The sequence below is a fragment of the Toxotes jaculatrix genome, chromosome 20 (assembly GCF_017976425.1).
Source record: "Toxotes jaculatrix isolate fToxJac2 chromosome 20, fToxJac2.pri, whole genome shotgun sequence".
Classification (NCBI taxonomy): domain Eukaryota; kingdom Metazoa; phylum Chordata; class Actinopteri; family Toxotidae; genus Toxotes; species Toxotes jaculatrix.
In genome coordinates, this window is record NC_054413.1 from 10099481 (window position 1) to 10125210 (window position 25730).

The 25730-nt window shown below is 41.5% G+C and overlaps 1 protein-coding gene across 2 annotated transcripts in view; it reads left to right on the plus strand.

Annotated features, from left to right (window-relative positions):
- Positions 1–25730, plus strand: part of dok6 (docking protein 6) — a 39779-nt gene that overhangs the window by 12976 nt on the left and 1073 nt on the right. Inside the window, exons 2-7 of one of the 2 annotated variants that reach the window (XM_041065474.1) lie at positions 9401–9508; positions 13114–13228; positions 16555–16674; positions 18578–18767; positions 19193–19331; positions 20401–20512. In XM_041065474.1, the coding sequence (XP_040921408.1) occupies positions 9401–9508; positions 13114–13228; positions 16555–16674; positions 18578–18767; positions 19193–19331; positions 20401–20512 (784 nt within the window). The remainder of the gene's footprint in view (positions 1–9400; positions 9509–13113; positions 13229–16554; positions 16675–18577; positions 18768–19192; positions 19332–20400; positions 20513–25730) is intronic. The other variant, XM_041065473.1, reaches the window with a different exon arrangement.

Genomic DNA, 25730 nt, shown 5'->3' on the forward strand with positions numbered 1-25730 from the left:
GGTGGATGTATCTAAGCCGAAACAAGCTGTATGCCACCCTGTTTACACCACAACCTTACTCCTCTTTGCTCCCTTACACCTGAGAGAGAAACTTCAATATTGACCTACATCTCCAGAATAATTCGGCTGCTATTTTTGTGCTGTGCTTAAAAAAAAAAAAAAAAAAAAAAAAGCTCTGCTACAGTAGCTGTGATGGCTGGATATCCGCACAGTGTGTGACATTTTAACTAATGTTTCCCTGCTCAAGGCAGCGCTGCCCAGCATGGGTCACACATCTCCCTTGTCTCCCCCACAGTAATCGGAAACAACCGTACAAATACTTTCCCTTCGCTCACTGATGTTATTTGCATGAGAATTGAAAGGAATTTTGTAAAGGTTGCCCGAGAAGGCTCAGCTTGTAGCTTTCCAAGCTCTGGAAAAAAACAAAACAGTAGTTTACTCGATGTTGTTTTGTGTGAAATTCGGGGTAAGAAGAAGAGGGATTTCTTTAAAGTATACAGCAAAAGTTGTCATCGTGATCTATCCTCAGTGCTCTGACCACAAGTCCCATTTAAAAGTGTAATTTATCATGAATCCTAATGGAGGGCTGCAGCCAGTTTCCTCTCAGCTCTGACTGATTCAGACACTCTACTTTTTCAACAGCTGCTCTCACCACCTCATAATCATTTTCACTTCTTGAAACTTTCTCTTTAGCAAACAGTCTTTCTTCCCGCTCTCTTCTTTCATGCTCTTTTTTTAAATTTTGTCTTCTCCCATAGCATCCTCGCAACCTCTCCACTGCCATCTATTATTTTTGTTCATTACATGGCCATTTTAATACCACCTGCCCTTGCACTCATTGTCACACTGGGGAGACAGACCTTTTGCTTTTGGCGAGGAATCAGCTGGAGCCTGTTGTCCATCATATTTCATGCCACATTGTGACCAGTATCTTGTTTCCAGCTATGAATACTCCGTGTGTAATGCCACCCAGTCACAGCCAGGGCCTTAACAAATGAAATAAGGGTTACTAATACTACGATATTACATTTCGGGACCAGTTTGGCTCATGAATGTTTGATGAGAGTGTCCAATCATGCATAGACACAAGAAGGAGATGAGGAATGGGAGAAGAGAAATTTAGAAGAGAGGGAGAGGGGCAGGAGGAGAGACAGAGACAAATCAGGCTTGGAGAGAAAGTGAGGAGGGGGAGTGTGTGTCTGTGTTTGGGATGGAGAGGGGGGGGGTGATTACTTGCTGCTGAGGTAGCACTGCATTACACATGAGGATTTGGAATGGCCCAGATAAAGTAATCTATGATTAACTGGGGCGCGGCTGGCTCACCACCCTGCCAACAACTGTAGTGAGGGGAGAATTACAAAATTATGGGATGTCCAAACATTTTAGATGCGGCAGGAAATATATTTCGGTACAAGGGTGGGGGGGTGGGGAGGGGGGGTTGGGATGAGCGTTATGTATGAAGTCAAAGGTGACAGCCGACGGCTAGGGAGGAGAGTGACAGAGGGAGCAGGGGTGCAATTAAGACAAACTTTTGCAGCCGTCACATTTGGCAGAGGATTGTCGAAATAGTGGAAAAGTCCTGGGAGGATTTGGGGAGGGGGAGCTGGAGGCAGGGGTCGTGGTTGGCGGAGTGATCGCTGCAATGATTGCTGTAACAACTGTCCGATGGGATAACAAATCAAATTATAAAGATGGACGCCGCGGCACAGACCCCGCCACCGTCTGAAATTGATTGCCAGCACCAGGAGCTGATAATGCCGGGCCCGGTCTGTCATAGTCCATCAGGCGTCATTATCACCAGGGGAGCACTAAACCTTATGCAGAGCTCAATGAGGAGGAAGACATGATGAGAACTGCCAGGAGTTTAACACAAAAAACTAACAGAAACATTCTAAGCAGGTATACAAGCTGTATCTGTTTTTTTAATGTCTTCTTTGTGGTCACAAGGTTAAAAACTGTCTAGGGGCAGGCTTGTGGGTCTGTGAGGCAATCAGTCAGTCAATTTAGAGCATTTCTCAAACACTACTTTGGAAGCGTATATGGCAAACAGAAATAAAGAGACTTCAAATTGGAAGAAGAATTGGAAGAAGTTTCTATTCTAACGTTTCACATAATGCTATTATTTTGTATTTGAGAAGGCAGATTTAATATTAATTTCTTTTTTTTTGGTGTTAGGCTTTGTAGTAAATGGGTGGTAACTGTGCCCAAGTTGAAGTTTATGTCTGATATTGTATGATTTGTTTGTTCTTATATATGTGGTGAATTTTATTTACTTGCTTATTTATATTTTCTTGGTTGTATTATGTTGTTTTTACAGCTTAGATGGTCTGTGCAATAGTTGGTGAGGTATTTCAGTCTGGATCAAAGTGGTGGACTGCCAGACCGACATTCCTTTGCCCTAGAACCATGCCTCTAGCGTGGCTAAAAATGAATTTCCTTTGTGCAGAATCCTGTTAAAAAGGCTCAGTGTTCTACATGCTACACACCAGCTAAATCTGGTCTGTTACCATCATGCCTGAGTGTTGCAGGACTACCTTGATTGAAGTGCTCTCATGTCTTCTGTCGCCAAGTAAGTGCAGCAGCAATCATCTTTAAATCAGAGTTTGTAGGACACATGACTCATCGAGAGGTTACAAACCCTTCCCACATTTGCCCCCCCACCCCATTTTTTTTTAAACAAAATATCTGAGGAATAGTTAATGCATTCGCTCCTTTGAGGTATTGCAATTGTGTTTCAATATTCGCTGGTGCTCCTGAGAATCTATCAGACTGCTATTTTTATTCTGTCGTGCATAGCCATTTACCTGAAGCAGGCTGTCATTGGAAATCATTTTCACGTCTTTACAGTTCCTCAGTTCATCCAGATGATGAGTGATTTTGCCTGCGGGGGGAATAGGGCCCATATTTTATTGAGAGGCAAGACAGTTCCTCAATAATGCCCAAACTTTGATAATGCTCCTTGAAGTGAATGGACTTTGTGTTTGAGGCCACTTACAGGAAATGACTGAGGCTTCAGAGGCGGCTCATTACTGAGGGTCCATGAGGTGCCTGACTTCCTAAATTCTCCACCAGACCTTTCAGTCATGGTTTTTACACATTCTTTTATATGATACATTCTGACAAAACCATCTGTCAGGAACCCGAGTTGAACTTTAAGGCATTTATTGTTACATTAAATGTCACCACACCATATGTCAAGGTGATTTTACGTGTAGACAGATGTGTTCTCAGCTTCCTTTTGAACCTTTTATAAGAGCACCGTCAAACAGTCTGCTTCCACCCGTCTGTCTGTGATCATTCTTTGGCTCTAATCCCGTCTTCCGGTCCCCTCGTACAACTGTCTCAGTGTGGTTGTTCTAGTAGAGCTGGTGTTGATGAACTAGCTGCACTGTGCCAAGTGCCTCCTGAAGTGTTTTCCTCACCACAGACAAGACCTCCCTAAAAGTGAAGGGATTTGTCCTTGAAATGTTCTCTCCAGTTCGTTGCTTTCTCCGCTGCCTATTTTTCACACTGCCTTGTTATGTGTGGTGATGTTCTCATTGTCTTTTTTTTTTTTTTTTTTTTTTTTTTTTTGTTACAGCATAGTATCATAGAGATACACTTCAGAACTGAAGGAAGAGTATCTTATTCATATCTAATACACAGTGTACTCATTTTGTCATGTTGTAGGTTGAATACAAAATGGGTTTCTTGCGTTTCAGGCTAAACAAAGTACAATACAGTGACATAATGAAAACATGTTTTGGTATTTTTTTTTCCCCCCATTGAAATTTACATATCAGACAAAATGAAGGGGTAGTGCGAGTGAAAACCAGTTTTCAAGCAATTCTATTATACAGTCTATTGTCAGTGAAATTCAAATTTTGGCTTATCATGGGCCACTCCACAGCTATTTCAGTGTTGATTTCAGAGGTTGCTGAGAGTCATCCTAATCAAAGATCTTGTGCGCAGGTTCTCATCAACAGTTTGTATGACTCCTTTCATTCTTTCCTGCATCTTTACAAGAGGAAGGATTAAAGTAATGTCACCATCATCGAACAAAGACATTTATAAGGCTCTGAAAATGCCTTGACTCTCATCACTGCAAAGAATGGTCACTGTTATGTCTATTTCTCAGGTAAATTCAAGGTAGCTGGCAGTATATTAGCTGACTGATTAGGGGAAAAGTTGGAGTAAATTGATGCATGTGTGGTAATAAACGTTATGTATTAATGCACAAACACATAGCCACAAACTAAAAGTCAATTTTTAACTAAAAAGAAAGAGCAAGTTATTTGCTTTCCTCACATTCATTTCTGTTTTTGGTCTGTTTATTTATTAATGAAGAGGACAGGGACATACGCGCACATGCACACACACCACGCACAGTCGTGGGTAACTTGTGTTGAAAAAATAATTTTCTTTAATAAATCATTCTAAGATTGTGTTAATGAAGTGTTAAATTTTAATGACCCAATCTCGTTTGGATTCCAGCGGCCTTGTGGGTTCATCCCACCTCTCAGAATTTAAATGAATATGCAATAAAATGGCTGCTCTAAATCTTCATGTAAGATTCCTCATTTTTTTGTGATCCTCGCGACCTGCTGAATTTTGCTCTTCACAGAAAGTACCATTTCAACCAGTGGATCACATGAATAATTTTGTCTAAGAGACTTAAATATCGAGGCTATATTTGGCCTGTCAGTGTGGAAAAGTGCTGACGTGGTGGTAATTGTGTGTGTGTTTCTGTGCAGGTAAGTGTTGAGTGAGGGGTGTGGGTTATGGCATGGCTGTCATTCTTTAATCAGACTTAGCCTGAACCTGCCTATCAGGCCTATGGTCAAAAATCATCTGCAAAAGAGTAAAACTCAAAGGAAAACTCAGGGATTCTTCTTGGGGCAAAAAGGCAACTGAGGTAAATTCCCCAGAAAACATGGGAGGCAAACACAGGCAGGATCACAGGTACAAACTTGGGCAGGGCTACAGATACAAACAGGGGTAAGGCCACGAGGTACAAACACTGACAAGACAACAGATTCAAATTGAGACAGGACCACAGGAACAAACTCAGAGATATCAACTGACAAACAGACAGACAGGGGAAGCGAGACTTAAATACACTGAGGGTAATTAGCAACAGGTGATCCACATTAGGGAGGGGCAGACAATCAGCAAAGGCGGGAAAAAGACAAAGACAGGAAGCAAACTGGGAACAGATATGCAGGGAACAGGACTTACTGAAATAAATACTGAAGAAAACTCAAGAAACCAAAACAAGAATCCACAAAAAATCCAAAACAGTCCAAAAAGAGTTCAAACACAGTCACCAAGGGGTTGATCATAACAGAGGAGGCATGTGGTGATCGGACCTGCTGCTTAATTGAATGGATTCATTCAGAATTGAGTGTATTCCCAGATGGCAAGAATACTCTCAAACTAACTCTAGATTTGTTGTTTAATTTTTGTCCATGCCAGATAAAGGAGCTTGTGCCAACAAACAATTTTGTCACAGCTTGATCTGAGTGCTGCTTTTGAAACTGTTGATCATCAGATTCTTTAAAATATTCTACACTGCACTGCCTCGTTTTTTTTTTAAATCTGGCAGAGATTACTTTACTAATAGATAATCATTTCTCATAACACTCTTAAATATATTTTGTTGTCCCTTAGGAAACGATTTACAGACCAGTACATCATTAGTCTATAGACAGAACCCTTGGAGGAGTCATTAAGAGATGTGGCATTTCTTTCCATATGCTGATGACACACAGATTTGTGTGATGTCTCTGGATGACACAATGATGCAATGACGTTAGTATTATCTTTGACTAGGTACTAATCCTCAAGACTCATGTGACGAATCTCCCCAAATCTGCTTTTTTACAAAAATAAAAAGTCAAAGATAAATTCACACCTTTTATTTCTTGAATATTGTTGTGTTCTCTTGTCTGCTCAGCAAACTAAATACAGATTAATAATTAACTCATGTAGGAAGACAATTATAATTCTAATTTTGTAATATCTGTAGATCTACACCTCTCAGCATTATCCAGTAATTTTATTGGGACCTATAAGAGTCTTAGCTGAAGAACAACCACTGTACCTGTTCCATTTATCTACTGTCATTGCAATATTGTAGCTTCACTCTTTTACCACCTTACCACTATCACTATCACTGTTAATACCTAGTGCAGGGGCGTCCAAACTGTTCCACAAAGGGCCGGTGTGGCTGCAGGTTTTTGTTCCAACCAAGCAGCAGCACACCAGACTTGACTCATTTAATCAACTGATCTCAGTCTTCAGACAGTTGATTGGTCACACTGTGTGCTCTTCATTGGTTGGAACGAAAACCTGCAGCCACACCAGCCTTTTGTGGAACAGTTTGGACACCCCTGGCCTAGTGGGTTCTCCTAATTTCTATTATTTATGGGGTTGTATCCCTAAAAGTCCATGTAACTGACAAGGTCAATGCCAAAGTCTCCTCATTCATCTGCATTCTTGTTCACTTGCTTTGTCTTACCGAGTTAGAATGAGGTTGGATTGATTGATTGTGAGTAATGGTTGGAGAGGACATGACTTCTAAAAACAACAGACAAACAAACAAGGTTATAACTCGATGGAAATAGATGAAACATTCAAGACTCAAAGGGCATAACATAAAAAAAATGCAACCAATCACATGACATTGTTGATGAGTTGCAGGGGCAATCAGAATTACAGAGCCTGTGGGAATAAAGTTGGCCGTCTGGCCTCTGCGCACTGCAGCAATCAAAGCCAGAGGCATTGTTGCTTTTTGGCTACAGGCCTGCCATTTTGCCTGTGTAAACATGCCAAATTCAATTTTGTTTGTAGTTTTCTGTATGCATGGGATATTATTTTTTTTTTTGTGAAACTGTGAAATAATAGGTTTCCCATGTCTTGTCTATGTAATTGACCACAGGGATACCACAGGTGGGTGGGTGAATGGGTGGGTTTTTTTCTGATTACCTCATACAGAGGTAATCAGAAAAAAAAAAAAAAAAAAAAACTAGGATGATTTTAATTTCACCGGAACTGTCGTCCTTGTCTATTCTTTGTTTTATTGTGGTACTGGTGAATTGGTTTTCAATGCCGAGCGATGTATTCTACACTGTTCTGCCATTAAATGAGTCACACCAAACCAGCAGAGAGTCTCATTCATGTCTGTGTAATTACAATCAGTGTAAAAGTGTCTCTGAATAAGACCCACCAGAAGCCCAAGAATAGGACTGCCTTGACAAAACATTGACAACTGTGGAACAGGCAAAATTAAGCCCTCTCCATTCATACCCCCTAGTTCTTATTATGCACAAGCTATCTCACTGAGCTTGCTTTTGTGCTGGTATAATTACTTAATCTGAGCACTCCTAGGGTGAATTACTTTGTGTGCGGCAAGCGGGCAACATTGCTTTGACTCAAGCTCCCAAAGGGGAATTGAGGCTAGCTTTAATTTGACTGTTTTAAAGACACAAATGTGGTAATGGTCATTGTCAAAAGGGATTCCTCTTTATTCCTGTGTTTCTGTCAAAGCTACAGTTTTGTTTCATTTTTGTTGACATTATTATGGAAATAAATGCACTGTGTTCATTTTGGAATAAGACTTTATCGTCCCTTTGTCCTCTTATGTCTTTAAAACATTTTATGGACGATTTTTTATGTGCAGAGGGTGATCCACAGTGCATTAGAGAGTGTGTAGCACACTATTCTGTGTTGTTTGCTGTTTATAATGTGCCTGGGCAACACTTAACTAGAATGGAGGCCCATCAAGGCAGACCGATAAGGACTTAGGGATCCACTCTAGTCAATTACCGCAAAGTGCCAAGTTCAACTCAGTGGGCCTTTTATGAAGTACACCAGCTGTGTAAACAAATTAATCGTACATCCATGGTTCCCCAACACAACCATGCGGCCCAGGGCAATCATACATCAGGCAGAGTGATAGTGGCTGTCTCCACCAGGAAATAGAAGGGTTTTACTATTAAAGATAGGCAGCCACATAGGACTCATAAGCTATTGGCCATCACACTTATTCTTCCTCTCAACTGCTCTGTTCTGTCTGCATTGGTTTTTTGTCCCTTGATGCCAGCTGTTTCAAGAGGGAAGGTGGGGTTTGGAATTCTGGATTTTCTAAATGGTTCCCAAGTATTAAAAATGACATGTACAATGGAGCAAATAGCCTACAGTTTGTTCAGCTACACATAACTGAAGCAATAAACATGGAAAAAGAATAACAGACTGTGTGCAATTGAAGAAAGAAATTTCAGATATATATATATATATATATATATATATATATATATATATATAACTCAAGAGGCTTGAGTTATATATACTGTATATTTATGCATGTGTTTATGTGTGCACTTGCGTGTTCCTTTTCATGATCTGACCTTGAAGCAGTCCGATATACAACACCCTCTATTTGTGTCATCTTCAGTTGGTGGATGGGTCAGACTGTGGTCCTGTAATCAATACAATGTACAGTAATTTGCTGCACCAGAGAGAACAGAGCGAGTGAGAGAGAGAGAGAGGGACAGTCTGCTCATGTTTTTGTGTCTGCACATTGTGCTGCAAGATAAAATGAAAGCGTTTGTGCTCCAAAACCTTTAATAAATGGAAGCATATTAGTCCAGCTTGAAACTAAGTTAGCTATAAAGTTGTTAAGCTTGTGCAGCAGAGTACAGTTTGTTCAGAGCTCTCAGGAACGCAAGTCATTTGCTGAATTGGAGATGTTTTTTTTTTCTGTAATTTCAATTCAGAAACATAATATTTGCTTGTGTATGGACTCGTATTCTGAAATGCTGTCTACAGATTCCATGCGTACAATCAAAGGAAGAGTAACTGGACCATCTGACCAAAATGAAAGCATTTGCTCTAAGTGCTATCAGTTGTCATCTGTTCAGTATAATATCTCCGGAAAGTCTTCTGTTCTCACAGAAAATGACATTCTCCAGAAATCATCTTGCTTAAGTACATAATCAGGATAATAATCAGTGTTATCCACTTTGTGTCAGTGCCTTCCAATAGTAAAACGACAGAAATGACCCTAAGGCCAATCTATTATTTTGAAAAGCACATACAGCTACTTTAATTTGCTCATTTGCTTTGATGTTTGGAAACTTTGCTCAGATGGATTTTTAGTGTTTAATTGTAAGCTTGAATTTTACATGGTTGCTGGCAACGATTTCTCTGCTTTGGTGCAGCAGGAGTCGATTTTTCTGTCTTTGTTAATTTGATTTCACCTTGAGCTCTCCTGGTTATTTTGTGGTTACTGGAGGTAGACCTTTCCGGATGGCGAGTTTGTGTTTTGCTGTTGTCTATATCTCCAGTTACCATGGAGTATTTCTTTGCTTCGGGGGAGTTGTATGTCTGTAACTGGCCTGCCATCGCTCTCTGTTGTCAGATCTTCCGGAGGTGTTGGCTGGTGTTCAAGAAAGCCTCCAGTAAAGGACCCCGCCGGTTAGAGAAGTACCCAGACGAGAAGGCAGCCTATTTCAGGAGCTTTCACAAGGTAAACACACATCACTGAAACACATCATAAATTTCACTCTGATCACTTGTCATTCAGTGTGTCTAAATCGACTGTCTTATCTGTTCTTTTTTTTTTATACCTAAATGTCAGAAAATAGAGAAAAATGCCAGTCACATATTCTCAGAAACTGTGATATCTTCAGCTGCTGCTTTGAACCCAAAAAACTCACAAATATTCACATTTGAGAACCTGGAATCAGTGTTTTTTTTCCGGCCATCCACAAATAAATAAATACATCCACAGTTAATTGATTATGAAATTGTTGCTGATTAATTCATCCATCGTTGACTAATCAATTTTTGGTGTTAGCAGTGAGTCCTTAGGATGCGGATCAGTCAACCCCTTGGTCAGTTAAGATCATGCAACATGTAGTGACCAGAAAATTGCCCTGAAATTAGGAATCAATATTCATAGTCTCTGGTGTATGATTCCAAATGATTCGGTGACACCCTGACCACCATCAGACAACCTTTCATCCTGACAATATCAAAGTCTTTGATAATGTATCTTAAAAGCCATGTATGCCATTAAATCTTGATGTATATCAAAATGCAGTACTTATAATGAGATTAATTTACTAAAGGTGACTGCTTTTTACGTCGTATTCAAAGAAAGAATATTAAACCCATGAAATAAATGCTATCATTGAGCTCCAAGCTGTTTCGCACACACCCACCAAGAACCTTGTTTTCATCTTCATATAAAAAGTTATGTCCGTTAGCCACAGATGATGGAGTTAAGGACCCATTAAGATACATTTTGCAACTTTATCTAGTCCTCGGGGGGCCTTTTTCCTCCCTTTTGAAAGTAATAATCCAGGATATCTCTCTCCCCGCCTCTTAAGCCCTTTGAAATACTCCAATTATGGCTCATTATCATGGTGAGGGGAGATGATGTTAAAGGAGCAGCACCGTGAACAGTGTTTTATAGTAATGAGAGCAGATAAAGGCAGATGATAGGGGACTTTGACAGCAGGTTTCCTGTGTGAATGTAGCTTGATAGCTGATTTAGTGCTCTGTAACAGACCTTCTACAGTTGTGATTATGAACTTTGCATTTTTTTGCAAGTCCCTCAATGCAGGGGATCACAGGTTTACACTTGAGAGATGTGATAGGTAGACGTTTTAATACACTTTGTTAGCATCCCTTGCAGCTGCAGTATCAGCCATGTATTGTGAATGAAGTATCTCCCTGCCTACTACATCATGCTGTCACACTGGGAGTACTGTAAGGCTGTAACCGCCCCCCCCTCCCTAAGGCATCTCATACACCCAGTCCTGGAGTGAGCGATGAGTACACACATGCACCAGTGCATCTGATAATGCATCGCCACAAAGATCAAGAAAGGTCCCGTCTGAGGACTTCATTCAATGCTGCAGTGCTTTAGGAGGAAATAGGCTGCACTGGTGGCTGATTTACAGAATCAACACAAAGAGGATTGGCTTTTTCTTCACACTTTCTTTCTGTAACCCCCCAACCCCTCAACTCTCTCCCACTTTTTCTCTTTTACTCCCTGTGCAGCCTTCTCTGTCAGAGGAGCGCTGGCCCACACGGTAAAACAATCCCTGAATATTTTTAGCAGTATTTTTAGCTCTCTGAAAAGTTGTTGCTCTGTGTGCTACATTTTTCAAGTTCTCCCGAGCCCCTGACAGAAATCTTTTAAGGTGAAAGATGGAGTTGTATTTAAATGTCTTAATACAGACATACACATATAAGAGGAAATAATCTGTAAAGCAATGGAGGGGTGATGGGTTTTAGACATGCCAGTGCCATCAGTCAGTCAAGCCACCACTTTGGTTTTTAGCAAAGTATCTCAACAACTATTGGTTAGATTGCCCCAAAATTTTACAGACATTCATGGTACCCAGAGGATGAAGCCAGCTGACTTCGTGATCACCTCTAATTTCTTCTAATTTCCACGAAAATTGGTGCACACATTAATTTTCCCCCTCAGGATAAACTGAATTTATACTTTCATTTATAAATAAATACTTGCAAAGCTACTGTCATGGCATTCTCATCAGCCTCATCTGTATTTTCTGTGTAGTGCTAATTAGCTAACGTTAGCATGCAAACAGAGGCTAAACCACAATTTTATTTATTTATTTTTATTTTTTTCCACAAAGTGGGAAATACCATTGTCAGAAACTTCTGATATCTCTGACCCAGAATTACCAGTTGCAGGCTGACTGGGTTAATGGTACAGCCTAGCAAAGTCGCTAGCCTTGCTGTGGCCTGTCGGTCTTCTGAATATGAGATTTAACTCACGCCTTTGAATAAAGAAGACGGAAAAGATGGAGAGGGAAGAAGAGGAGAGGAGATTCATTTTGCTCAGACTTTAGCGCCTTAGGCTGGGAATGCACCCAAATCTCTCCCTTATACACACAGCTTTACACACACACACACTCACACACAGAGTCACAGACACACATATGAAAGGGAGGCTAAAACATGCACAGTTGCGCACTAAACACAAACAGAGAAAGAGATGAGAAGCTGGTGGTGAATTCACGGCTCAGAAATTCCCACTGTTGATGCTTACTTTGTGTCAGTTATATGTATGAATAGCCTGCCTGAGGACAAATAAATACTGTATCTTCACAGCGGAAAAAATCACCTCATCTCATATAAAATATTTAAATATCTTTGAGGGAGATAAAAAATAACAAATGAAAAATATCTCCGATCTTTCAATATCCATAGCCTCCTCTCCCCTTTCTCATCTTTTTTTTTTGTGTTTTCTTGCTTTGTTGTTGAAAACACTTGACTGAATTTATATAACTTGAATGCTGAACAGAGGACAGCTGACTGTAAAGGGGAAATTTATTATACACAATGTTATCACGCAAAGAAATCTGTAGTCCACATATGCTTGTGTGTGTTATTAGGTCTGGTCTTTTAACCCTAAACAGTCAAGCTTTACTATACGGGCAGTGAGCCCAGCTAATTCATTCCCAACAGTCTGGCAAAGAGCCCACAGTTAGCACACAATGGACTACAATAATGTAATGGGCCTTATCTCCCAGGCAGAGTGAACACAGAGAAGACTGTTGAACAAAATGGCCTGTAAATGCGGGTGATATTCAATCAAATGTAATCTTCTCTTTTTTTTCGTTCTCAATCAATCTCCTGGTAAAGTGATTTAGATGCTTTTGATCGCACTCCTCCCTATTGACTCCAAAAGCAGTTTAAAGGAGAGGCACTTGAACAGTGGATGCACAGTGTGCATGGTATGAGCATCAGCTCACGTTTATCCATAAAGTGCTTTTAAAATAAATAACAATACACCACATACTACACACTAAAGTGCATCAGGCATCCAGTTGCAACGAGCTGACACCGTGTATGATTTCTTACTTTTTGAAAAGAGCTCTGTGTAATCACCAGAATAACTACTATAATTTATTTATCCCTTAAGATCTCCCACATTTCCATTTTACTTTGCCATCCTTTATATGCTAAGCCTCAAACTACTATTGCAGTTTCAGCAAAGCAGTGCAAGATGGCAATTCAGCCTTGCTACTGCTGCTGGCTGTGTTCATTCATGTAATGTGCTGCTGCCGCCGCTCTCCCCTTCCTCCTTAGATCACCGAGCTCCATAACATCAAGAACATTACCCGCATGCCGCGGGAGACAAAAAAGCACGCTGTGGCGATTATCTTCTGTGATGACACGTCCAAGACATTTGCCTGTGAATCAGGTAAGTTCCTTTTCCCCCCATTCAGAAAATTCTAATCAGTGTTTTTCAGCTAAGGAGGTTTTTTTTCCCTCTTTTGCATTCTAAGATGTATGTATGCCGGTAGGTATTGGATTAGGAATGGAGTGTGGTGGTTTGTGAAAAGTTTGGCAAGCAGTAGACAAAGAATCAGAAGTGAAAAGCAGAAAGAGAGAGAGAAAGAGGTGAAGAAGAAGCAGCGGAGAATTGGAGTTTGGCCAAGTGATGCTCATTTGCCGCTATATTAAGAAGTGGGAGGATCTGTTCCGAAATATTGATTTTCATACTGCAGGTATGAAAAACAATATCGGGCATCAATTTTCAGTGTGTTTCAACCCAATTCTGGACTGTAACAATAGAGACTGCAGCTAATACGTGGACAGGAAGCCAGATTGATTGTCACATGGTTGAGATGCAACAGTCCATTTTTAAGGTGCAAGGATCTGAAGGTGAATGTACCCTAACGTGCTACCACTAAACAGATGAGGATGAACATCTCAATCTCCACTCTGGCCTTGTGGATGTGTGCGCACACGTGCGATGATGAAATACTTGTTGATGGAGAGACGTAGCAATAAACCTCAGGGGGAAGATTATTGAACTCAGAGTGATGAAGTCTCTTTTACTCTCTTACCCATGATCGCTCACTCATTCTCTTCCTCCCTCCCTCTCTGTCTTGGCCCATTTCCATGCCCAGAGCCTTCCCTCTCACACCACCATATGGATGTCTTTATCATCCCATGTCCACTGACCTCCCATAGTCCATTACTTCCTGCTCCCGCCTTACATTTACAGCCCTCCCGCACTCACATTCATATGACCAAATGTGTATGAAGAATTATGCGATTTTCATGTTTTTTTAATTTTAAAATTTTATTTGAATCAGTTTTTTAAACTAAGGCCATCACAGGAAAATACTGTACATTTTATAAGCAAAAATAGGTCTTTTGTTGCCTTTTAGGAAGTTGTGTGAGCGTAGTCAAAAAGTAAAAGCAGCTGGGTCAGGTTACATGAGAGATTACCTACACTGGATGCTAATTTGGCAAATAGCCTTTCCACTGCAGCGCAGAGTCAATGGCAGCTTGGATCTGAAAACTGAACCTAGACCGCAGTCTTGTTTGAAAAAAATCAGAAGTGTTGACTGCTTTCTGAAAGAAAACAAAAAAAAAAGTAATTAGGCCTCATCAAGATCTCCTGATATTTTGTTTTTAAAAATAACTTTTTGATGCCTCCACCCAAGCACTGCCATGTTTTGTAGTCTGCTGTCAATGAAGCAAGGACGTGAACAAAAGACGGTAACGGATCTTACATTTTTTGACAGTTGTGTGCTTTGGAGGCATCTGTCAAATATGATCCATAAAGAGATATGAGACTGTGACCTGCAGGTCTGATATAGATGAGATATGAATAGTACCAAATCTGTCAACTCCTTAAATTCCAAAACTGAATCAGGACTGAGAAATGATTAATACAACCGTATATATTGTATTTGTCTGCTGCTGGAAGCAGGAAAAACAAGGTGTCTCATAATTCGACTCTCTCACTCCGGCCTCATCCTGTTCCTTTTCTTTTCCTTACTCACTCTTTTCAATTATAAAATGCTTCTCCATCCTCTTCCATCACACACCTACGCCTCCACACAGACAGAGAGACATCCTCCTACCATATTTCTTCATGCATGGCACAGAGACTAGCGAGGCTGCCTCGGCGCTGATGAAGTGTTTGTTTAGCCGATTTTCCACTCAGTGGCCTTAAAAGTGTGGGAGTTTAGAGGCACTTAAAGGCCATAGTAACTGAATGAGAAGAGCTGAAGCTGGGGAAGCATGAGCAGGGAGCTAAAGTGCAGAGCTGCTGTAGCTGCCCATGAGTGTGTGTGTGTGTGTGGGCATGTGTGTGTGAGTGCATGTGTGCATCAGTATTTCTGCTTTCTGTTGTGTGAATGAAGTGCTCCAGGCAGCGGCAGACCTTTCCTTCACCCTGCAAAGTTGTGTAGATCTGTCCCACTGGACACTAAAGTTGATCTGACAAACAGGCTGTCTCACTATGGCAGCGATTACACAAGCTAGTTTGAAATGATTGGAGTGAGAATACCTCTCCACACATATTACACAAGCATATGACGATTTTTGATTAATAGGCACATAGACATTCGCACACTTGGCGGAATGGCGTTCCCACACTTCCATGTGTCTCTGTACACATCACTGGCCATAGATGCATATCCCAGAATTCCACAGGACCTGGAGTTAAGGAGCTTCACAAAGATAAACAACTCTAGCGTTTGCCTCATTTCATACCTCAGTAACTCTCACCAAAAGCTCACATAAGACAATTGGAAATCTTCTCCATTGTAAACACAATTTTTTTCTGACTTAACAGGAAGGAAAATTGGTATTCACAAGCAACAGACTGCCGCGCAGGCTTCCAGATTTGATTCATGAAATTTGTCTCCACTTACCCTCCAATTAAAAAAAATTCAGTCTTTCAGTCAGTGCCCTCCCTCCTTTTAGTGCCAGCTGTCACGTGCGGCAGATGCAACTTTCCACACAAAGCTCAGCTCTTAAACCCAGACTGCTTCTTTAAAAGGAGCCAGTAATCACAACTGTCATGATTTAGTCCAAAATTAGTCCAAAATTTTCAAAATTAGCCTCCTGTTTCTATGAACCCTCAAAGGAATAGTTCTGGTGGTACCAGCCTCATATGTAACGTGAGAGCGGTTACCTATTTACTCACCTAACTTTCCAAAAGTAAGCAAATAAGCGTACTTATACCTCTGACCATCTCATTCTCTTGAAATATTCTTTATTTTGTTTCGTGCGTACATTTCCTTTCCAATTAACTAGCTAAAGCTAAAGGCCTCCTTCAGTTTGGAAAATAGCCTATTGATTGAACAGATGATCACTAGTTTCGGTTGTGACTGTGGCCATATTGTTTTAGCAGGGCTACTTATATTGTACAGCCTTGGAACTGAGTATTGAGCAAAGGAGGGAGGAGAAACGAAGCATTCATCTGTCATTCTGTTGCTGAACCCACTGCCTCTTTTAATCTGCAGCAAATCGATCAGATTGATTTGCCTCCCCCCCGGGTTACTGTTAGCTGTACTCATGTCCTATACATGTAGCATTTTATTTTGAAATTCTACAAATGATTTATGTGTATGTGCACAGCAGTAAACACACTACAGGCACTTGTGGTAGTATAACCGGGACAGCATGTTTTATGGTGTCTGTAGTGTTGGATTTGGAGGAGGTGTGTGTGAGTTTGATGGTGGACATGCCTTAACACTGTGCCGCTTGTGTGGCTGTGTGCAGAGCTGGATGCGGAGGAATGGTGTAAGCTGCTGTGCGTGGAGTGCCTAGGCAGCCGTCTCAACGACATCAGCCTGGGAGAGCCAGACCTGTTAGCAGCAGGGGTGCAGCGGGAGCAGAACGGTGAGTGCCCAATTAGTCCCTGCTAACACAGACAGCCATTCAGGGTCAATCTCTCTCACTCAGCCTGCCATCAAGCAGTTAGTGGTTGCAGTCCGGGCCCGTATGTGTTAATGCAACTGAACCCTCAGAGGGTTAGGGGAGCAGAACAGTCACTGTCCAATTAGGCCTGGCTAATAGGGGCCATTTTTTGTCAATATCTGATTCGAAGTCCCCTGTAACGCTCTTTGGTAACATTAGCACATGTTTGTTCAACTTCAGAAGTAGATTTGGATGTGTGTGTGTGTTTTGAAGGAAACCTGTGTGTGTGTGTGTGTGTGTGTGTGTGTGTGTATGTGTGTGAGTTAGAGCACAGGTCACAGGCTGTGGTTGGGGCTCTGTTCCAGGCCTAATGAGAAGTGCTGTGCATCACTGGCTTCCCTCATAATGAAGCTTGTCACAGAGATGGATGAGATTATGGCTCCTAAAGCCATGTGAAATAAATGTGCTTCCCCACATATTCCACTCACAGGAAATGGAAATGGAAAAGAGAGGAGACAACAGGGCGCAGCTATCACAGTGGATCTCATTCTCTGTAATTTGTAAACTGGCGGAGGAAATCGAAAAGGCAACAGGCAAAGAAGAGCAGTTTAAAGTTGTAAAAGGGCGAGTAATTGAAAAGAATCTGCCGTCATTTCAACCCATTTCATTTCACTGCAGCGGTAAGGTGAAATTGTATTTTTTCGACACAACTTGGCCTCATTTATTTAAGATATCAAAACACAAGTTTTTGACCGTGCTGCGGTGAACCAACTGAACTGTAACAACACAATTCCTCTTCCTCCTCTTGTGGCTGAAGCCCCGTTGTTTGGTACTCATAGCGAAGTTTCAGTGGAGTGTTATGGAGACAAACTGAGCCAGCAGCTCTCTGCCTCCTTGTATGAATGAATGAAAACAAGAGGTTTGGGGCCCGCAAACATGTTTCAATTAATAGCCCTCCCCAAACAGCAGGGGCCGATAATTAGATCAGAGTTCATTTTCACTGTCCCTAAAAATACGCCGCACTATGACACGGCCATTTTCTATCCACTGCAGACACATGGCTTATTTTGAGTCATTAAGTGTAATTAGTGAGAACTAATTTAGATTATGGAGAACTCTCCCCCTCTATCTCACTTTGTCTTTCTCTGTCCGCCACAGACAGCGATTTTAAAGTGAACGGGCCGGTCTGGCTCCCAGTCCAGCTCTCTGAGTGGTTAGTTAGACCCGCTGTAGGTGAAGTCAAGTCAAGCACTATTTAAAATACCTGTATTGAGAGTTGTTTTACTTTGCTGTTGCCACATTGGATAAAAAACAGAAAGTAAAAGTGAGTCATGGGTAAGAACAGTTGCTAAAAGTCAATTTAGTGTATTGTCATTATGTATTAGTATGATATAGGATGGGCAGTTACATACAAAATACTTGACTCCAATCCAGAATGGTGAGGGAAACCCCATTCATTTGTTTCTGCATGCTGAATCATCTAATTCTCCCAATTTTAAATAACCTTCCCCATCCCTCTAACACTCCATATCTTAGATCCACCCAGCAGAGAGTGAAGAGTAATCCATCACCTGATAAAGAACTGATCCCTTATCTTAATCAGGCTCTCATGCAGCCCTTTTAAAGGATTTAAACAAAGCTACATCCCACACTGTTCAATTTAGGTGGCTTGATTTGAACTTTCATCCATCTTTATCCTTTAATACAGATATGAATTTGCACAATTGTGAAAATGTGAATACATCCAGTAACAGTTGTGGTTTTAGTGGGCACTATCTGATAGATCACAGGATCTCTGTTATGTTGGGACAGAGGGAGAAATTTTGAAACACTTGCAAATAAAACCAAAACTGTCTTCTAATAAGTGCAGTGTGTATCTTTCCAGAACGTTTCAATGTGTACCTAATGCCCACCCCTAACCTGGACATCTACGGGGAGTGCACCATGCAGATCACCCATGAAAACATCTACCTGTGGGACATTCACAACGCTCGCCTCAAACTCGTCATGTGGCCTCTCAGCTCCCTGCGCAGATACGGTCGAGACTCCACCTGGTTTACTTTTGAGTCCGGAAGGTGTGTGTGTGTGTGTGTGCATGCAGAGTTGTGCTTGTGTTGTCTTGTGTTTGTGTCTCTGTGACTGAAATGTTGTCGGTAGGAGGGGGGGAAAAAAAAAACAACTTAGTTTTGAAAATGTTATAAAAACTTTAACAAAGTAGCTTTGGATATCCAGAACATCCCAGGATATCAACATTTGCCGCAGAGCCCTTCAGGCAATGATGTGACAGGTGCCTCTGTGAATGTGTGTCTCTGTTTGTATACTGTATCTACTTGCTTGTGTGTATGTGTGTGTGTGTTTGACTTCAGTGGGCTATTACATCAATGTGTCTGTCTGTAAGTGCACATTCAACCATGCATATTTGTAAATCAGCAATCCAAGAGTGAGCGCGATCAAAGTGTGTCTACTTCTCTCTGTCTCCGTGTGTGTGTTCCTGGCGCAGGATGTGTGACACAGGAGAGGGTTTGTTCACGTTCCAGACGCGGGAGGGGGAGATGATCTACCAGCGGGTCCACTCGGCCACGCTGGCCATTGCCCAGCAGCATGAGAGGATGATGGAGGAGATGGAGAAGAGCTCCCAGGTACATTTTTACATTTTTGGTTGTTTATCAGATACCCAGAGCAGCTCACAACGAGGCCAACAGTTGTATTTTTATACTACCAACATCATTAACAGCTAACAATGAGTGCAAGTGTCAACATGTCATCACTCTAGGAATAATTATTCAATGCGTACATAGTGTGCGTCATTTTCAGACAGTCGCTAAAATATTCTGTTGCACCTGATGCTAGAGGAAACAGTGAGAGGCATTTGTGTAAATATGGCATCTGTACACACGCACACATCATTTAAATTTTTTAAAATGCCTTGTTTCTCTTTTATTTCAGTGGTTTCCTCACTGTCTGTTTGATTTAAGCAGATCAAACAAGCATTTCATCGAAGCTATTCGCTGAATTATTTTTAGAAACCAATGAGCACAAAAGCAATAAATCATGATTTTCACACAAGATGTTCACACACACAAGAATACACAATCCTCTGCAGGTATTGCTGCTCTGGTTTCTCCCCCAAAAGTGCCGCCTTGGTCCAGGAGCCCTCTGACACCCCGTGGTCCTGGCGTCCGCTCCCTTCTTCCATCACAACATCCGTCCATCCCTTCCTTCCTCCCTCCTTCCTTTCCATCCTCCCCTGCTCCCCGCTATCATCTTTATTCTTTATTTATGTAGGCCTGCCTAGTGTTTGATGAGCCTTGACCATATGGCCTTGCTCCTGGACCCCACCATTTGGGAACATTTCCAAATGCAGCATTTACCCTCAGCTCTGTAAATCACATGGATAGCTACACAAATCTCACCACTCAGGAGGGGGGGGGGGGGGGTACTACTGGGTAAGCCTTCAGTTTCACACTGAAAATAAAAATCTAAAGCGCATCATCCAGTGGCACAGCATCATCACATTTCCAAATAAATCCTCATCTCACCTGCCAAACCAGCCATTCAGAGCAGAAACATGCCATTCCACCAGCAATATACCGTACTATGCAGGCTCTTTGTTTACTGACATACGCAGAGCAATTTCCCCTGTTGTGAGTGAGTGACTGAGAGTGACAGAAAGCGAGAGACACTGCAATCTTTCTCTGTCTGTTTCAGATCCACTCCAGAGAGACGCTAACCAAGTCCATCTCCCTGCCACGCAGCGCCTACTGGCAGCACATCACGCGTCAGAACAGCGTGGGAGATCTCTACAGTTACCAAGGTACAGGCATGAAGTTGCTAATTATCATATGCGCAGTGTTGCTATTTCTTTACCTGCTTGTGTCAGTGGAAATGTGTGGAGCACAGTGCTGGATGGGGGTGAAGGAAAGACAGGTGGAGCCACAGGAAGACGCAGGGAGAGAAGATATTGCAATTGAGGAATTTTACAACTATCACGTACCCATTTTTACATATAGACTTTGACTGTGGACTAACTCACCCATTACTCAACCCAAAAAATAATCATTTCTCCATCCACATAAACCCCTGAATTGTTAAATCTTTCATATTGTGAATATGATGCCAGACAAAGGTCCATATTGTATTCCTAATGAAGTGTTGACAACATGCAGGAATTTAACTTTATTTTTTCTATATTTCTTTATGTCTTGCCCGAAAAAGGTTCAGACTAAGTGCTACTACAGTTAAGCTTGGTTTGTAAGAACTACACAAGAGCTGGAAACATTAATAGAACTCTTATTAAATAACATAACTTCCAAATTCCAGGCTAAATGGTCAGGACTCAACCCATAATAGGCCAGTACAGCTTCTTATTGAGTTTAAACTCAATTGAATCTGCTATAAAAAAAATGTTCTGAACTGAGTCAGACTTGTATTCGTTCTATTTTTAACATTTGTTCTATAAAAACAGACAGAGCCATAATCTAAATTAAATTAGAAGAGCCAAAAAACGATCTGTGTGTTCTTGAAAGTGAGTGCAAGGGAGATAAATGTCACACCAAACACATGAATACAAACACATTAATATCGCAGTAGGTGCTTTATAGCGTTGGCTCAGTGCAATATGTCACACATGTACACAAACACACACACATAAGAAGGAGTGCGTGTGTTTGTGTGTATATGTGTGGTAACATGTAGATGTAGACCAGAGGCAGACTGGTCCATGGGCAACTTGGAGCAAAAGTCATATCTCTGTATTTTTAAGGTGTATGTCGATACACAGTATATATCTCTATAAAGTGGGCTAAATGTTGTAAATCAAAGCCACATGTGACATATCTAAGCCACATATGTGACATATATAGTTCTTTTACTAGAACAGACTGTGATCAAAATAAAAAGTGAAGACAGTGTTTCCTTCCCTGTTTGATCATATACAGCTGCAAAACCTGTACATGAAAAATAAAATCAAATAAATAGACTATAATGAATAAAAATAGGCCTTCAGCTGTTATCAGCAACAATAACAGACTGATTAAAATAGAGCACAATTACAGGTTCTCCTCTCCTGCTTAACAAAATACACAGCTGTGCAAAAAAAAAAAAAAACCCAATAAAAAGCATCCCAGAATAACTGAAACCACTGGTTTTCTTTTTAGGAAGCAGGTCTTTTTCGGCAGAGTGGACCAGAGCTGTCTGTCCCTCCATGTTGCAGGAGAGCTTGAGCGAGTGTGTGAAGAGTGTGAGAGAGGAGAGATGTGGCTTTATCGGAAAAAAAAAAGGGTTGTGTAATTCAAAATCTAAACTCTACTGATGCAAGCGGTTTTGTCTCGTCATATGTCTCTAAAATTTATCAATATACCTTAAAAAAGTTGATATATCCTCCAGCCTTATTAGAGAACTGATGAGATTATGTTCTGTCCACGGTATTAGTTGATTAACGGACTCATCTGAGGATTATAGGCCTTTCGGCTTTCACTGATAGAGCAAAACAGAAAGCGAGGCAAAGATGAAAGTTACTCTGATGTCCTAATTTTCTTTTGAAAAACAAAGGCCGGATTTTTCTTTTTTTTCATTATCATTTAATTGTGGCCTGATAAGCTTAAAAGCAAAATGCGAGACTTCCATTCCAAACATCAAAACTGTTTTTACTCATATTCACTAAACGGAGAAGCTTCTACCTCAGGGTCATTATTTATAGTCCCAGTGTCTGTAAACTCCTTTTTAAACTCTTCCTCTCCAAACTCTGGTGAGCAGAGGAGCTTCTCTCTCATCCATCACCCTGGCACCTCCACTGGTCCTCCCACACTTTCTCTGTGTGTCCGTCCGATTCAGAACAACCCTCCGCCCCCTCGGTGCTCATACGCATTCAGCGCTAACCATTATCTCCCCCATCCTTTTTTTCCATGAATAAATTGAATGCATCAGTGTGTTTGAGGACGCAGCGAAAGGTCTCGTCAGACAAGAAGGACGACAAGGTGATTCTAAGGGAGTGACAGGAGTTTAACTCCTGTCGTGACACGGGATGTTTGGACTGTGAAAAGCACGGCAGCAGAAGCTCGCAAACGTCAGGTGCTGGCGCTGCTTTTTAAGCCAGTGTGGGCCACATGCAATAATTGCACTGATTCCTCATTAGGTGTGTTTTTATTATACTGACTCATGTATGTAAGTATATTTTAATCATTCTTAATTGAATGTCTATTTTGACAAAGTGGATTTCTAAGTAGCCCCTGGCAACTGTGGAAACACCCCCTGGGGTAAAAGACTTCCTGTTTGGAAGCCACTGTCTTAGTTTGATCTCACATCTTCTTCACATCTTCCAATACTGGAAAAAAAACACAAAATACACCCCTTGTCTTTAGCTACATGTCCATATTAGCCACAAATACAGAGGTATAGCTGCAGGTTACCTGTGTATTAAATATTTTTTTTCAGTAGTAATGATGCTATTAGTCCCTGGAATAAAGATGTGTTGGAAATAGAGGTAAGAAATCAGGAATCTGGACCATGATGGCTGGCTGCGTTTGCTTGGCTGTATCACTGTGTGCATGATGAATATCCAATCAGCGCAGTCAATTTGCTGAGTCATGCTCGGGCTGCTTTCAAATACCCTGCGGGTGCGGGGGGAATAATTAAGGAACACAGTTTCCTGTCCCGTTGAGGTTTCTTCACCTATTTGTTTATTTCTTTCCCTCAGCTAATTGGGGGGGGGGGGGGGGGGGGGGGGGGGGTTGGGGGTGGGGGCTGGCAAGTGAAGCACCGTAACTCCTTTATTTTAATATATTTCACATCTGCTTTTTATTTAGCTGGAAATGTCTCAAAAACACATCCCAGAAGCCTCGTTTGCCATAACCGAAAGTAGTAATTGTCAAATGTGTTTTGTTTAAAAGAAACAGAGGGATCTGGTGTAGGGAAAAAAAAAAAAACAAAGAAACATTCACACTCAATCATCTTGCCAGATGAAACAAAATTCAGCCCCCAGAGAATTCACCTTTTAATAAAACCTTAGATAGACATTTTAATCTCCAGAAACCATACGCTAAGACAACGTATCTACCTTCGAATGCCTCCTCCCCCCAACCCTCGTAATGTTATTCACTCTTTTACATTTCAGTGAAACTGCTGTGTTCTCTGAGTTTGCTGATGCATAGAAATAAGTGCACTTTAAAGTTTTCGAGTTGAAAAAGCAAGGCGCCACGCCTGTCGGAAATGGTTCAATTACCAACTCTAATATTGGAATGGAAAAGGGACGAGAACGCTTGTATTTTTTTTCTTGGACCCATTTTTATGTTTTTTTTTTGCCATTTCTCACACACACACACACACTCTTTCCGTCTCTCTCTGCATTTCATTGTGCTACCAGAGTTTAGTGCCGTAGCATTAGCAATTCTAATGGAATGGAGCGCTGTTCTTAGTTTGATCAGCTGGGAGTGATACAAGGGGATTTTTACTGAGACGGAGCAAGTATCAAAGGCACGGGGACAAGAGGATAGGAGATCAGGTTGATAACACTATCTTATCTGCAACAGGCGACATGGAATATAGTAGATGTAGCTGCAAAAACTGAATTCCATGAAAAACTCATTACAGCCAGGTAAAACTGAGGTCAAGTGTTTTTGCTTTCTGTCTGTTGGAAGCATGGAAAGTTGTTTTTTTTTTTTTTTTTGGGTTTAAATCTCATTCATCAGGTTGCATTATTAACTGACCTATGATCTTTAGGATTCAGTGGATGGATCTTTTATTCCTGTGTATTGTTGTGCCTGTGGCTGGCGTACTACACACACACACACACACACAACAGAAAAAAAACACAAAGCTGCATGTCAGCAGTCTTGCATAATCCAGAGAGTTTGTGCTACAAGCTGCCTCTCTTTCTCTGGTTACAGCTGTTACTAGGATGCCATCTGAGTTATCGCACTGTGAGGAAGGTGCAGACAGGTGTGTGTGTGTATGTGTGTGTGAAAATGCATGTATGAATAGCTGCTTGTGTGTCCAGCATTGTATCTGTCAGTGTGTGTGTGTGTTTGTGTGCCCGGCCCAGCAGCTGCCACCCCAGGCCAGATAGGATGACATGACCTTCCCTGGTAATGAAAAGGCACTGACAAATCACTGTCTGCTTCTCATAGGGATAGGAGAGGAGGAGGGATGCTGACACCATCTTCTCTCTCTGTGTTTTTATTATTATTCTTTTTTTTTTTTTTTTGTGCAAGTGTGTCTGCATTTGTGTCTCCTGTCCAAAAGCGTGGCTCTCGTCAGGGGTCTGGCACCACGCAACAAACGCCGCTGTTTATGACCAAGGAGATGATGAGATCTGCTTCGCCCTCTCTGTCTGCACTGGGCTCCCTGCCTCCTCTTCTTTTTTTTCTTTTTTTTCCCCCAGCCCAAATTGGCCTTGGTTGAGGAGAGGGATTGTCTTGGCAAAGGTGTGAAAAGGATATGCCTGGTTGCGCAACAGTCGTTTCAGCAATCTGTTAAGTACAGCGAGGAGGGGAGAGAAATGCCCCCCACCCACCCCTTTTTTTTAACCTGCAGTGTTTTTTTTTTTTTTCTAGAACATGGACTGAGCTGCTTTTAAAACGTGAAGCTGGAGTCTTATCTCATTTTTCTTTATTTCAGGAAGTGGTACAAAGGTGTGTGTGCGTGTGTGAATGACTCACTTGCTATGGCTGGTGCTGTTTTGGTCTCATCCTCACACCCACACCGGCCCCTCTGTGCTTCCTCCTGCAAGCTGTTCACACAGGAAAATGCTCTTTCTGTGTTTTTCTCTTCTCACTCTCTTTCTTTACTTGTGCATTATTTCTCTTTGCACTTCCTTTTTTCTTTTAACTAGACTGTCTGTGGCTCTGACACACACTTACACAAGCCACTTGACATTGATTGCCAGGCTGACTGGGTCATGTTTTATAGTCTACGTCGTGGTGAGTTGGCAGTGTGCGTCTCGCAGTCTGAGCCCGATTCCCTTTGGTGGCATCATGACTGGCGCTGCAGGCTACACACACAGGAGAAACTGTGTGTGTGTGGCTGTGTGTTCATTATATTAT